General features: G+C 40.1%; 1 protein-coding gene across 5 annotated transcripts in view; it reads right to left on the bottom strand.

Annotated features, from left to right (window-relative positions):
* Positions 1-13,893, bottom strand: part of SPOCK3 (SPARC (osteonectin), cwcv and kazal like domains proteoglycan 3) — a 213,243-nt gene extending 199,350 nt beyond the window's left edge. For 3 of the 5 annotated variants that reach the window (XM_086463945.1, XM_086463946.1, XM_086463947.1), the window contains exon 1: positions 8,111-8,284. In XM_086463945.1, coding sequence (XP_086320071.1) covers positions 8,111-8,284 — 174 coding nt within the window. Of the gene's footprint in view, positions 1-8,092; positions 8,285-13,869 lie in introns of those variants that run through there. The other 2 variants (XM_086463943.1, XM_086463944.1) reach the window with 2 other exon arrangements.
* Between the last annotated feature and the right edge of the window lie 1,916 nt (positions 13,894-15,809).

Here is a 15,809-nt window from a genome sequence, read left to right as displayed (position 1 = left end):
CCAGCTAGAATTTTTGGGTTTAATACAATCTGTCAGGATAAAAAGTTAATTAGCCACTATATACAGGCAAGCATATTATCAAATCTAACCCTATATTTTGGCCCTGAACTTTACAAACACAAAAGAGTTCTCAAAGTTTCACATGGGCTTCCTGAATCTGACCAAACTGGTTAACTTTCTCTTCTACAGAAGGCTGGAAGGGCACTTTATACAATGGCTTCCTGGTGTTGCTGCTTTACATATCAGCCAATTGATTCTGCTTATAAGAATCATTGTTTGGGTTTCAGCTAAAGTGATGTTTCAGCCACCAACACAACCACCTCCAAATCCTTAAAGACACGTGCATCATTAAATATATATCCCACAGCCTTCATATTAATAACTTCCCTCTATTTTAATAAATAGCTGATAAAACACAGGTAATCTTCCATACTCGGAAGCATATACCAAGGAGTAAGTTCTGTACTTCTCATTGCTATGCTACACAGATTTAACAACTGGAACGAATTTCATCACCAATGCAAGCTCTAAAATGCCAAAGGAGTTTGCTTTCAGCTCTATGCAGGCCCTGGCATAAGTGTACTACATAAAATTATTTGATGACTTGCAGAGTTTTTTAGAGAGATGCTGAACAAGCTGCAAACCGACAGTCTCCTTTGAGCCAATGATTACACACACTTGAGAATAAAAAACTAGTTCATAAGAATTTTCTGCAGACAAATGTCAAGCACAGGATAGTCTTTAATAACAACATATTAAGCTAATAGTCTCTGGAAGTGGCAAAATAAAAAGTTTGGATGAATTACATCTGTTAAACACATTCTCTTATAGTGTTCTCTTAAGGTAGTCACTTGTGAAAATAGTAACAGAGCAGCAAAATCACATCCTGATTGTAATTTGAAAGCTTTCTCATGGGTTAGAATTTCATACAGGCTCTCCTTGTGTCCTGTCCGAGGTTGCTACCTTACACTGCATCACCTTTCTTAGGTAAATCACTAATTCCTACAGTAATTTTCACTACTGAAATGAAGTGAGATGGGAAAGCAAAAGTGAAAAAAAAAAAATCTAACAAATAACTAAAGATCCCTAGGTAAGAATGCCCAGTGAAGCTTTGAACAGTGATACTACTAGCCACAAATTTCTCTCTTTCAGAAACTAAACAGAAATATTAAAACTACAAGAACTTTTAATACGATATAGCACGTTAGCATTTACTACCATTGCCTCCATAATACTTCTTTCTAAGGCAATTGAGGCAGTTTTTTAGCACTGAGCCTAGTCAGTGAGACTTAACACCAGATGCAGTAAAAGCAGCTGTTCATCTGTGGTTACCAATACATTCAAATATGACAGATTAATACAAATACACAATAAGAAACTCACTACTGCAAAATCCATGTCAACTTTGAAAAAAGGTCCACATTAGAAAAATATCCACGAAGCAAAATTGAAGCTATTTTACTAACAAGTACTCTTCACGTACTGATAGGAAAAAACACAGAAATCCCTTGGTTAGAATAAAAGTTTCCTTAAGCTTGAAAACTTAAGAGTTGCTCTAAAGCTAGGTACCAAAAAAAAAAAAAAAATCAAACTGTTCAAAGATTTCCTTATTTCATAAGCATATCTTTGGGGGGGGGGGGGGGGGGGGGCAGGCTGTTGGCTGGGGCAGGGACAGACGACACAACAGGGGACAACATGGACATGGCACACAACTGCTTATTCAGTGTCTATTCAAAGGAAAGAGTTACACTTGAAAACTGGCCAAGGCTTGCAAATATACTCATCCAAGCTATTATTTCTCCTTTCCGCAACTAGTTACTTCAAATGCTTCCGTGATTATGAAGTAAGAGAGACGGAGAAGATGGAAAAAAAAGAATTGATGGTGTTCGTCTAAAAACACAGATACTCTAATTCCACTCATATTCCATTGTTTTCTACATTCAGCTTCCCCTTATAATATACCTCTTGCTCCAGACATCTCTCCTTTCTGACTGTAAAACCAAGACAGCCTATGCAGTTTCTGTTACTGTTACCATCTATTAGTGTATTACAAAGCTATTTATACTACACTATAATAAGAACAGATGGCTAGAGTCAATCCCAATAAGATTTAAGGGTAAGACAAGAGAAGACTGGGTATCCATATCCACTAAACAACCTACAGCAACTAAAATAAAGATTATTCTCCAGAGAAAGGAGATAAAGATAAGATGAAACAATGTTATCAGCTTTATTTTAGATTACGAGGGCAATCTAAGGAAAAGCACATTACAGTTTACTTAACTCCTAAATGTTAGCTATATAAAGAGCTTCCAAGCTAATGCCTTCCAAGAGACAGTTAAGAGTTCAATGTTAACAACAGTTTGAGATTAGTAGACTCTGTCTTTGCAGACAAAAAAAAAAAAAAACTTGACACTAAAAACAAGCAGTAAAATTAGTCCAGAGGAAATGTAATTAAGCGAAGAAAAAAGGAAACCATAGTTGAGAACAAAACTAAAAGCACATATAAAAATCAGAAGCTTTTTTCTACAACACAGAAGAACTGGAAACTTAAGATTTCCATTACTCCTTCCCACTATAATTTGCCAAGTTCAGTTTAGAAGTGCTGAACAATTAAATAGCTTCTTAAATTTCCTTAATTAAAATTAATGCAAATTCCTAACATTTTTCTGCATTTCAGAGTCTAAAAAACAGCGGGCAAGTCTTACTTTATTAGTTTCATTTCAAAGGTAGTAATTATGGGCGTAGGTTTAAAAATACTCATTCTGTCAGATCTCCTACGTTTCAAAATTCTTCCTCCTTTGTCATATTAATAAAACTCAGATCACATAAAATAAGTCATGAAAAAAAGAGAAAGACTGATACTACTTTAGAATAGCCAATAACAACTTTCAAGCAACAAAGTGGCATGTGGAAAACAGATTCAATGCCCTAATTGAAACAGTAACTTAAGTTAACTAGCAAGTTCTTGCTTTAACTTAGGCATAGGAAAACATAATGAAGTTCATCTTTCCTGTTCTGCAATTCCATTTTTTCCCCAATATCATAATCCTAACTTTCTATCAAGACATATGTCCATGTATGTAGTAAAACAGCTGCCCTGCCCACTAATAAGGAAAGAGGTATGTTGTTTTTTTTTTTTTTTACCCTGCACCATAAAGCATACAGGACAAATAAGCCTACTATACCTGTTTTCACAGCTAATGAGTTAACACTAGTGCCGCACTATTCAATCCTAAATACTGACTGCTTTTAAAGTACATTGACCATCCTCCATGAAGTAGGAGGGATTCTAGCCCTATGCAAAAAAAACTTGTTGAACAGAAGTCTTTCTCCTCTTCAGATAAGGTTGTCAGTACTCCACTCTGGAAACATGAAAACCTTCCAAATATTTACACGATGATCACACCACAAAGCGCAAAAAACTTGTGATGAACCCTTTTTAAAACAGTCTTAGGCTTGATTAGTTGTACAGAGATGCAGCTGTGTGGATGTACAGTTGGGCAGAGACATTCTGCTCATAACAGTAAAGAAACACCAAGCGTATAGGTGGGAAGGGTGTTTGGTTTTGAGAAGCCTTAAACCTCGAACAGACAAAAGAATAATGAATGCTGGGAAATACTGAATTGGTATGAAGATGGAGTATTTCATTCATGTCCACTCCAAACAAAGAGATTTAGATTTCACTAATGTTGGGAAAAAAAAAAAACAAACCAAACCAAACAAACAAACAAACACCATTTTCTTTAAATATCTTCAACAGACTCATTTGGGAGGCCAACAGGAGCTGCCTAGAGTTGCCAAATTGATGGTCAACGTGAGAACACTTCACAGTGAAGCAGAGTAAATATTAGTATTACCAGGGCAAACTTCCCCTTTATAGCTGATAGGTTTTAAGGTCTGTTACTTTAATTTTATTCTATCTTCCTTACCTCTGGTAACTGTATTAATATGGCAGGATGATAGTAACACCATGGTATGATGCGAGAGATCACATTGATCAACTGATCATATTATTTCACAACAATACTATGCCATAGTCGAGCTGTGAGAAGTTTATTTACATACTACAATGTATCTTTCACTACAAAGCTCCTGGTACACCTTGAAATTGCAAATACAGGAATTGCTTAAATTATGATCTCTCCGCAAAGAAAAGGTAAAAATCACTAACAAGCAAATTAGATCATAAATAACTCGCCTTAAGCATGAAGTAAAATTTACCATATAAAATATATTTACTATATGGTCCTTTTAAAGAACACAAATGGACAGGACACTGTTCACAAATGCCAATGACTACAATGAGTTACTCTAAAGTATGTTGCTTTATGGAATTTTACAGAAATGAAAATTAAAGTTTCTGAAAGGCTTTCAGATAGCAATACAACAGCCAATTACAGTTATGAGAAAGTTTGTCTGACTGGCTGTAAAGAACACGTAAAAAGACAAAGTGATTATAAATGACAAAGCCATTACGTTTTGCTCTAGGATTAAAAATAATACCATTACTTAGAATCAAGTCAGAGAATAAAGACTTATTCCTATATTTTGTTTTTCTCCATAGATTTACAGCATTATAAGTAATGAAGGGCTGACAACATTTAGGATGTTCTAAGTAGGAGAGTATAAATGTAATGCCATTACCTGATTACATTTTTTAAAAGGAATAATCTCCATTTTAGACAAACTGCGGTTTATATATAACTTTTTAAAAAATGTCTGGTGCAACCATCATAGACAAGACCATTATCACAAAGCTCTATAAACATAAAAAATTATGAATGAAGAAGATTCCCCTAACTTACCATCTACTAAAGAACTTCAATTCCCAAGCACGAGAGAAAAAAAAAAAAGTATATGTACACACAGGCCAGGACGTCCCAGCATCACGACACTACTGGCTGCTGAAGCAGCTTGAAAGACCTTAATAAACACATCAACTCTGAGGCTTACTTCAGCGACAGACATAAGAGGTGCAGCTACTCAGCAACTGGACCGCAGCAGCATTAAGACTGGGTTAAAAACTCTTTCTCCCCAGCTACCACAGGCAAAAAGTAAACATTTTGGATTATACACAAAGATAAGTTTGACTCCCATATACAAGCTGAGGAAGTTGATATTTGACATATGAAGAATCCACTTCCCCCGCCATCTTTAAGATTGGAAGTCTCCTATTTAAGGAAGAACTCACTCTCAATTTTTGCCCAAGATGTGAGAAGATAGCCTCTAACATGCACCTAGCTTTCCACTGTTCCACATTAAGGCGCAGCTCTCACCTGGCCCTATTTCATTACTTTCAACAGATTTGTCAGAATGATCAAGATCTTCCAACAAAATTGAGAAGTCAGTTATGGCTTTGCCTGTACAAAGTACTGAAGAGATCTTAGCTAGTATTATCATGTTAATAATAACCTTTACTGACAAATCTGACATTTTAGAGGATGTAAGAGCACTGAGTTTGGGGTTTTGGGTTTTGTTTTGAGGGATTTTTAAATAAGAGATCATATCCTGGTTTATCAGGTTTTGTAAGGGTTCACTTTCTGAATGACTACGTTCTTTCTCACTGTGATCTAAAACTCTTAAGAAACTGAGCCAATGAGCCAGAAGTCAGGGTCATTATCTTCCACATTAATCAGTCCTGTCAGTTAAGTCTTAAGTTAAGCCTTTAAATACTTCTTTTCACACCAGAATTCCATCTCACCCTTAGATCTGTAGGGTATTTAAAGCTCACAAAAAAATCATGCTACTCTCTGACCACAGAATTAAGTTAGCTACAAACACAATTAAGTTACAAACACTGGCCTTGCATACCTTTATTTTTATTTTAAATCTGCAATACAGTTACCCCTACATATGTTTAAAATGCAGTTGTGTTGTTCCTTAACAAGAGACAACATTTGAATCACTAAATTGCTTATCACAATTTCCAAACCAACAAATTACAATCACACAAATAAATTTACCCACTATATAAAATTGTAGGATGTTAACAAAAATTCACCACCATGTTATATTTAAGAATGATAATTCATCCATGCTTCTTACAAGTGAGATATTTTTCCAATGCATTCTTTTGCAGGTAGATTAACTTAATTTTTTTTTGCATTTACATTTTACGAATTACTGAAAACCACCCATACTTTAAAGAGATAGCTTTATGGGACCATCCATAAATATTCCAGATCGAGTACCAATCAATAGGATATAAGCATTCGGCACAAGAAATAAAAGCATATTCCTCACTGAAGTACTAGCCTCATAAAACTTAAACAGTGTAAAAATAATTAAGCCAGCAGATTTGTGAGTTTCCTCAGAAGAATCAGTATGCAGTACTTCCTCAAAGCAGTCACTCTTAAAACCCTTGGGGACACCTTCTTGTCATAGAATAAATTATCTGGCTAATATCCAATATTACAGTATATGTCAGTGGGCACCCAGGAGACAGGCATTAGAGAGCACTTAGCTTCTTCAGCCTTGCAGGGTAGTCCTTACATAAATGACTTTGCCCAATTATAAAACATAACTGATGTACTTATTTTGGAGTTTTCTAGTAGAGCTTTTCATCCTGAAACATTCAGATAGCACTGCGTATTTTTTTCCAAAATCATAAGTCACAAAATACAGTACACTGAGCAATTTGGAGGTTTTTTTCACATGAATGTAATTTTTTAAGAAAACAAACAAAAGTATCGGAATACTAACCTGAGTGTTCTCAAACACTAAAATTATGATTTTTTATAAAAACTACTGGGAAAATAAATTCTCCCTCAACTCTAACAGTAGCTCTTCTTTTCCAGTTACTTAACATAAATAGTCAAGTTTGCATCCCACGTGCAACATATACATAAAGCTAGAAAACATATGCATCACAAGGACACTACAGCTCTCAGAAAAATAAGAGACTTCTTGGAGACATTTACTTCAGTTCGCTATAGCAAACCACAGTCTGGCAAGCTGTAGCACAAGAAACCTGTTGACTCTGAAGTTGCAAACCAAATCAGTGCTGTACACCAAATCAAAGAAATCCACTAAGCAACACAGTAAAGCCAAATAGAAAATTAATTTGCATGCTTGGAATTCAGATTTTTTAAAAGCGACACCAAAGAATAAAGGATATTGGAAGATCAAGGAAAATGTTTTTCATTGAAAGAAACGTGAAGGACATTTGAAAATTGACTGGGTTTTACTGAACTTGCAACAAACAGAGAACTAAGCGCAAAAGCAAAGCTCTCCGAAGGGCGAGAGCCACCTTACAGCAGCAGGTTTCGTAACTGATGAGATTCGGGTCAGACCGGGACTGGTGTTCACGTACTCCATACAACGCACTCCGGACGCACCATTTACACAACTTACCGCCGTATTTAGCGGACTTCCCTGCCACGACCCGCGCTCCAACACCCCCCTAAAGCCCTCTCCCCCTCCCTCCCCCGGCTGTGCCCTTCACCGCCAGCCCACCCTCTCGGCACTTCTAACAGCGGCAAGGTGAGACCGGGCGGTCCCGCCCGGCGCAGGCTTCCAGTTGGCAGGGGGCTCACCCCAGGCGGCACCCGCACGGCCGTGACGGGGCGAGCCCCCACCCCCCACCCCGCCGGGCCGGCTTCGCCCCCGCTTCGGCGGGGAGCGGGGCCCAGGGGCCGCCGTCCGGGGCCCCACCGCAGCCACGGCCGCGGGGCGGGAAACGGGGAGGAGGAAGGACAAACGCAACTCCCCCCCCCCCCCCCCCCCCCCAACGCCAACGCCACCACCTCTTAACGGCTGACGACCCGCGGGGCGGGAAGCAGCTCCCGCGGCCCGGCCCGCTGGGCCCCGGAGGTGCGGACTGGACGCCCGGCACGGCCCGGGGCACACCGGGAGCTCCTCGCCGCTCAGCGGCGGCAGCACCCCGGGAACTGCCCGGTGGGACCCCCGTCATTCTGCCGAGGCGTTGCCGGGAATTAAAATAAAAATTAAATTTCAGGGATAAGGCGGGGGGGGGGGGGGGGGGGGAGTTGAGGCTGCACCCCAGCCCCAGCTGCCCAAGGGATGCCCCCAGCGCACGGAACCAGGCGAGCGGGGCTGCCGGGGGAGCGGGCCGGGCGCGGCTGCCGGCTGGCAGGGTTGAACTTACGTCTCGGAATTTGTTCCACTGCCCGACCTCCTTGTCGTACTGGGAGATGGTCGTGAGCCATTGTTTATCGTCCAGAAAATTGCCGCTGTCCGGTTTGCCCCCGGCCGCCGCCGCCAACGCCGGGCTGCACCAGGCTGCCGCACACACGCACACGAAGGCTGCTACCTTGAGCATCTGGGCAAGAGGAGACACCGGGGGAAGTTGGGGGGGGGGTGTTATGTTACCCACACCAGAGCCGACCCCAGCCGGGGGCTGCCGGTGGGGGACCGGGACAAACCCCGCAGCGGGCCCCCTCACCCACGCGAAAGGAGCAAAGGGTGCCGAACGGGGGGGGAGAGGAAGGGGAGGCTGCCCAGCCCGTCACCTTGCTGCCAGCCCCGCAACCGCGCTCCAAGCCGCGGCCGGAAAGGCGGCCCGCTCCGTCCCCGCACGCGCCGCCGTCTGCAGCCGTCCGCCCCGCGCCGCGCGCTCCGCCCGCCCCTCGCCCCGCCCCGCCCCGCCCCGCCCCCTGTGCCGCTCCGCGCGCCGCCGGCGGCGACGCCGCGCTCGGGGGTGAGGGTCTGCGGCCACGGGCGGCAGGGAGGGGCGTCCTCCTGCGGAGCCCCGGCCTGAGGTGGGCACCGCGGGGCAGTGTCGAGGCTCGGCCTCCGCCCTCCTCCGGGAACGGCTGCGGGGCCGGTCGCAAGGGCCACCTTCGTCGCGCCCCTGCCGGCCCCTCCAGGTGGGGGTGGAAGCCGCCGGAGCTGTTCTACAGCGGTGTTGGCATCTCGTACGCCAAGTTTAAGCCTGCGGAAATCCTTACGCGGAGGCTGTCTTTAAAAACTCCCAGTATTTTCAAGCTGAACTTCCAGCACCTTGGGGGAGAGGAGGCACGCGAGTTCTCACGTCACCTCTGAACGCTGGTTTAGGTACATGCTGGCGTTGTGACGCCACCGGTGTTACTCCCTTTTGTAAGAATCATGCGCTTCCCCTTCTTTCTGGCTTTTTTGTCTTTTAAACTGCAGTTGTATGTTAACTCGAAGCCTTCTGTGACATGCGATTTCTTTCCCAAATTAGTTAAATTTAATTTACAAATGAGCAAGGTGCACAAATAGTTCAATTACCTTCCCGGCGTAGCTGACTCCATATTTCATTTTGAATTCCATCTGCCATCCTGTTGACCTAATTCATCTAATTTCGTAATGTTAGCTTTGTTCCCTAGACTTCAGTAACACTCTGCTTTTTAGGTTTGTATTGCTGCATGTCACAAGGTTTTGGTAGCAGGAGGGTGTCAGGGACTGCAGGGGTGGTCTCTGTGGGAAGAAGCGTGGGGCTGCCCTGTGTTGGGGACAGCTTGCTCCTGCCAGCTCCACAGTGGAGGTACTGCGGCGCACAGCTGAGCCCGTCAGCAAAGCTGGTGGTGCCTCGGTGAAAATACAGCTAAGAAAGAGCAGAAAACGCTGCGCGGAGAGGAGGTGGGAACAAAAAAGAGTAAGAAACAAGAGGGAACACCAAGGTCGGAAAGAAAGGAGGAGGAGATGGAGGCACTCCATGGCAGAGCACTGCAGACTGCTGGAGCGAATGGATATACCCAAGAAACTGTGGCGAGCCCATACAGAAGCACTTTTTCCCAAAGGACTTCAGCCCATGGAGAAGCCATGCCAGAACAGAAGAAAAGCATGAAAAGGAAGGAGCAGTGAAAAGAAACCATTACATATTGATTGTACCTGCCCTTAATTCCCCCTGTGCTGGGAGAGGACCTTGGAATGAAGTTGAGCCTGGGAAAGGGGGAGAAAAGGTGGTGTTTTAACATGTGTCGTGTTGTTTTAACATGTGTAGTCTTGTTTCTCACTACCCAAATTAGCAATTACATTTTTTAATTGGCAATAAATTAATCTTCTCCGTGTCAAGTCTGTTTTGCCTGCAACGGTAATTGGTAAGCAATATCCCTGCTTTATCTTAACCCATGAGCTTTCTCGTTCTTCCTCTTTTCTACCCTTTTCCTACTGGGGGTGGGGGGGCACTGCAAGCTGCTGGGTGGAAGTTCAGCTGTTGGCCAAGGCTAACCCACCACAAGGTTGCGAAGTATGTTAAGAGAACACAACACTCCTAGTGTAGTATCTGAAAGTATTTTCCATGGTAAAAATTGAGAGTTACTTTCAGACTCGAAACTAGGGACAAGTCCATCAAGACATTCCCAGATCAGATAAGCAGAAAAATGCCACTTCATGCAAAAAGAGAAATGAGTATGAAACTGTGACTGATATTAGCAAGTTTTGAGTTTGGTCATAAACTGTAACTATAGACAGATGGTAAAATATGAATTAAATCCACTAACTTGCACCTTACACTACCTCATACATGCCATTTTGTTTCTAAACCCGTATCACTAAAATCAATGACAATTCTATCATCAGTCTGACAGATATAGAGGATGATTGCCAGATTAGGATTTATGCACCCGACTCTGAAAATGCTACCTATCCAGAATGATATTATATTCTGTAATAAATGAATCATAAAATTCAAAGCAAAGGGATAGAGGCTCAATAAGAATCAATAAAACAGTCATATTATTCTCAGGGCAGGTTATAGAGTCAGTCCCTTATACAATCATTCTCAGACAATCCAGTTTGTATTTGTCAGTCTTAATGTTAATTTCCTACAAATCACTTTGCCCTTTGGCAAAGAAGAAGTTTCTCCATAAGATAATGATTTTTTTTTTTTTAGAGAATCACTTACTTAAACTTTTTTAAAAGCATCCCAATACCCGAATTTGTAGTTTCACTTACCTAGCAATCAAGGTAATTATTTTGGTTTAGCTTAATCTTTGTTTCACATTTTCATCCAGATAATATTATTCGGTACTTTTAGTTTATGGTGCAACTTTCTATACTTAGAGAAAAGAAATGAAAGTGGCTGGGATTTGTGTTCAGTAAAAATCCTTAGAAAAGGAAGCTCTGGTATGGTTTGGGTTTTACAAAAGTTTCGCTAAGATTTGTCTAAAAATCTTCCACACCTGTGACTGCAGTTTCTACTGACAACACATACTAAATGATCAATTATATGTAATTTTGCCTGAACCAAGCTATTTGAAGCCTTTAGTAATTCTAAATGTATTCCTCATAATTTTAAGCACTCTGATCTCCACATAATTGGTTTAAGAGCCTCATTCTGATCAAGGACTTTACACAAGTTGGTAATTCCATTTATTCAAGCACACAAAAAATGGTACTTGATTGAAATGGCATTTTAAAGACACAAAACTAAGTTTTCTTTTTTTCCTCAATAATTTCACTGCTCTTCAAAGATTAAATTTATGTATCTTGAGAACTATTCTTTCATTTATTTTAAATGTACATACATTTCTCACGGAAACTACATCTGTATTGTTACATACTGATGTACCTAACAAAAGCAACTTTAGGATGTGATGAGGAATCCCCTACTGCAGTAGTGATAAGAGAATAGTACTAATGGTAACATAATTTTAAACTGTTTAGAAATTCTGATTATTAGATTATTATTATTGTACAGTTACAAAACATTGCTGTTATTAATAAAATTTCTTCTCAATTTCAAAATATTATATAGTTTCCAAGTTTTCAGCAATACCAATTTTTCAAATATTAAGACTGACTAGTTCAAAATCATACCTGTTCCAGTTGGTTTACCTCTGACTAGCTGATGGAGCCTACAGGGACATAGTAAAGAAGATAGTGTAGCTGGTAATGTACTTGTAGAAGGTTACAAGATTGTCATAAACAATATGGATGTTGCATAAGTAAAAGGATGGAGAGATGAAAAGAGAGGCAGTATATATGTAAATACGTATTTTGTATACACATCTGTCTGTTATATGGAAGGGTCTTGGAATTAGGCAATAGATGTGCCAGAGATATATTGGAAGAAAAGTTTGTATGTATAGGTTAATGTTGAAAGAGAAGGGACATGCTGAGCAATTACTAGGAAATAAAAATAAATTTATGCTCTGAACACTGTGTCTCAAATGTGCTTTACCTGCTTCCTGCAAATGAAGAATGTGTTTATTTAAGGCACTAAAGCATGGAGTTAAGTTAATTCAAATATAATAACAGAGCCCTTGCAGTTAAAATAATTTTTAAAATTATGCTGAAGGGAATCCCGAGGGAACATCTAGCTATCCCATTGCCCACAAGCAAAACCAGATATGTCTTGTCATTCCTGGCAGATGTCGATCTGAAACTATTTTTAGACCACAGAATCACCATCGAGGAGTCTCTGTCAATGATGAAAACTCCACACTAATCTATATCAGTGACTTTTACTAGTCTAACTTTAGAAGAGGCTTCTAATACCTGAAACAAGTTTTTCTTGTTGCAAATCAAGCTTATAGCTTCTTATGGTGAATCCTATTCACCAAAACCATGAAGAACAAATTACTATCTTCCTCTGTTCAGCACTTTTCTACACTGTAAACTAGTATAACCCCATTCCATATTTCTTCCCAGTGATATGTTTATTACCATATTTTTACCCTGTTCTTTTAATCTTACACCATGGTTGCGAAACCTCTGATCACTTTCTCTATTATCTTGAATCTTTCAAATCAGGCTACCTGTTTTCTCATGTCAGTGCTTAGAACGCTAGAATACCCTGTTTATGCCTTCTCACTTGAACAGAGCAGAAGGATTACTTCATAAACAGAAATTATTTTGGCTTGATATGACTTGTGCCAGATACATACTGATTGCTATGCATCTCTGGTATCTTCCAGACACTTAGGAATAGTGTACTTAGTTATCTGTGCCTGTATTTTCTAGAAATCAAGAGCAGGACAACAGGAGTTTCATTTTCTGACCCTTTTTTAACACATGCTTCTCAAGGTCCCTTTTTAAAAAAAACCTTACTTTGCTTTTTTACAGTCATCTGGTATCACACTTTTTCTCTACAGTTTCTCCAAAGCAACTGCCAACAATTCTGAGATCCTTTAAAACAATTTTGTAAATATTCAATGGCAGAGTTCATGAGATGATTAAAGCAATCACACTTTTACAAAAATTACAAAATGGAGTTCTTAGAGTTGTTACTGACAAAGTCTTATCTAAGACCTTTCTTTTTGCTTGTCATTGCTGTGATAGTCGAGCTAATCACCAACATGTCATTGACATTTGGTAGACAGGATTTAAATGACAGTTGCTTCCATTTCTCTGCTTACCACATTCTTCCTCCACAACAGGGCACTTCCCTTTCTTTTACCCTCTTCATACTAATACATACTATATTCATAATGATTTCTCATTAACCTTGATGTCTTTTGCTAGCTGCATGTGAGCTTCCCCTAGGCCTTTGTACTTGTGTCTTCAACTGCTTTGAAATATTCGTCTCTCAGAATCTTCCTTGACTTTCATCTTCTACTTCATGCTGCTGCAGACTTCAAGATTTAATGTATTTGGTCTTCTATAACTTTCCCTGTTCTTCTGCTATTATGGCAATTTAATCCTTAATATTTTTTCTGTGGGGTAAGTGCTCCAAGGGGCTCATAGTTCTCATTCTTCATGGATATGATTAGATCTGTGGATCTCTGCTGCCACAATGACTGTCAAAAAGCCAGAAACAACAAAACAAGATCCAGGGAGCATGGGAGCCCAGGTGATCAAGCATCAAGTACACATCCATCTGTGCTTATTGACAGCTTATATGTCCTTCGGAATAAGGCATTGGTGAATGGCTTTGTCCAAGATCAGGGAATGAAGACCATCTCAAGACAGGTCTGAGCAAAGTCCTCACAAGCATAGAACAGGTGTGACATCTCTGCGTGACATCTCATTCTCATCTAATCTTCCTGCCATTCTATATACCTCCAACAACCACAGCAGATGAAACAGGAGTTCACACAGATAAATCCTGGAACTGAAGCCTTCAAATATAGGAGAATTTCATGGGGTTTGAGTTCTTCATCCAACGCTTTTAAACACAGAAGGATCTGGCTTTTCATATAATACAAGCTGCAGAACTTTTAACTTCCATACCAACCTCAGCAGCTCACATTTGACCAAGACTATTCAAGAAAAATACCTTGTCTAGATATGATACCTTGTTTTCATTTTTCACTTTTACTACTGAATATTTTCAGTTGTTGTCATTATCAAAGTTAAGGCTATAGCTCTAGGAAAACATTCAATGAAATTTTGTATTCCCTGATGTGCAAAAATTCAAAATTCTTCATGTCCATGAACAATTTAAACTGTATGTTAAAGTTTAGAATATAGTAATATACACTGTCTTGATGCCAAGGACTATCTTCTATGTCTGCAGGTCGAATCTTTTAGATGCAGTTTATTCATTCTAAACTGAAAAATCTTCTCTGACTCAGTAGCTCTGTAAAAAATCAGAATCTTCTCCTATCCAGGAGTTTCATCTGGCACACATCACAGCTTCCAGAAAAAGACAAATGTCTCTGTGCCCTAGTCCCAGACATACCCTTTCAAAACAAACATTTTATGCAGTAGATATTCTATGAACAAAACAATCATAACTGTAAGATGGATGGACCCTTTAACTAAAGTCAGGTTAAAGCAATGCCTGTTAAAACCTTCATGTGCTGTTCACAATCTCCTTGAAAAAAACAACTTCCTAGTTTCAGCATATCTAGCTATTCTATATGTGCCTTATACAGAAGTATTCAGCTTCCATAGCTGAGGTTGGATTTTCAGACTTGACTCCATTTTAAGTGCCAAAGTATGTTGGGCAGCTAGTAGAGCTTTGTGTGTTGGATGGTGACCTGTTTTAACCATCTCACACTGCAAAATATCAATAGAAGCAATTCAGAAGTTGGGTAGGACATAGGTACCCTTTGTGAGCTTTGACTTCTCTAGATTTCTTTCTTATTAGTAAGAAAATATCATTCATGGGTTTAGGTTCCCTTATGAGTTAAGTGGACTCAAATGCCACCGTATTCCCCTCATTCTATTCTCTTACTTATCATTCAGGACATACTTTGGAAATTCATATTTTTGGCTTTAGTGAACTTTGTCGTTAGGAGTGTATATATTATGAGCTAGAAAATGTTTTTGTTCAGCTGTGTGATTTTGTTCCCTCAGGTCCCAAGGGAAGAAAAACTGTTTGCTTCACAATTTTCTGTAATTAATTATCCTAGAAGTTTAGACCTACTCCTGATCTGCAGCTTCCTAATTCATACCCCCTATAGTTTCTGTTTTCCAAAGGATATCACTGGAGGCGGTCTTCCATACATGTTTTTCATCCTTGGGCAAAAATGAGAAATAAGGATAAGCAAAGAGGATTAGCTATTTCTGCTACTTTTACACACTGAAGATTTCCTGTTAGCCCAAGTTTATTGGTCAGAAATACAAAGGTACAATTCGAGTTATGCTCAAAAGGTACTGTGGATGATACTATGATGTAAAAAGTATATTGTTGCTCAGTGACCTTATTTCATTATGGATTTTCAGGTCTGAAATAAGTTATAAGAATCATTTTGCAAATCCACTTGTATAACTTACTTGAGTAAGTCTTCCTAGCACAGACAAAGCTAGAGGATGAAATAAGTAATGAAACTGTTTTTTACAAATCCCAACCCAGATAGGTAGTATGCGGGTTAGGTCTTCATTCTTTTGAATAAGAATGAAAATAATGTGAAAAAAAATGCATGCTACATATCTGCAGAAAACTGTTGTGGGGTGTGGGTTTTTTTTTCATTTTTTCTCTGAAACAAGTTCTG

This window comes from Leptosomus discolor, chromosome 4 (genome assembly GCF_034619465.1).
Source record: "Leptosomus discolor isolate bLepDis1 chromosome 4, bLepDis1.hap2, whole genome shotgun sequence".
Taxonomy (NCBI): domain Eukaryota; kingdom Metazoa; phylum Chordata; class Aves; order Leptosomiformes; family Leptosomidae; genus Leptosomus; species Leptosomus discolor.
The sequence above is the reverse complement of the archived record's forward strand: the minus strand, read 5'-3'. Positions and strand labels throughout refer to the sequence as shown.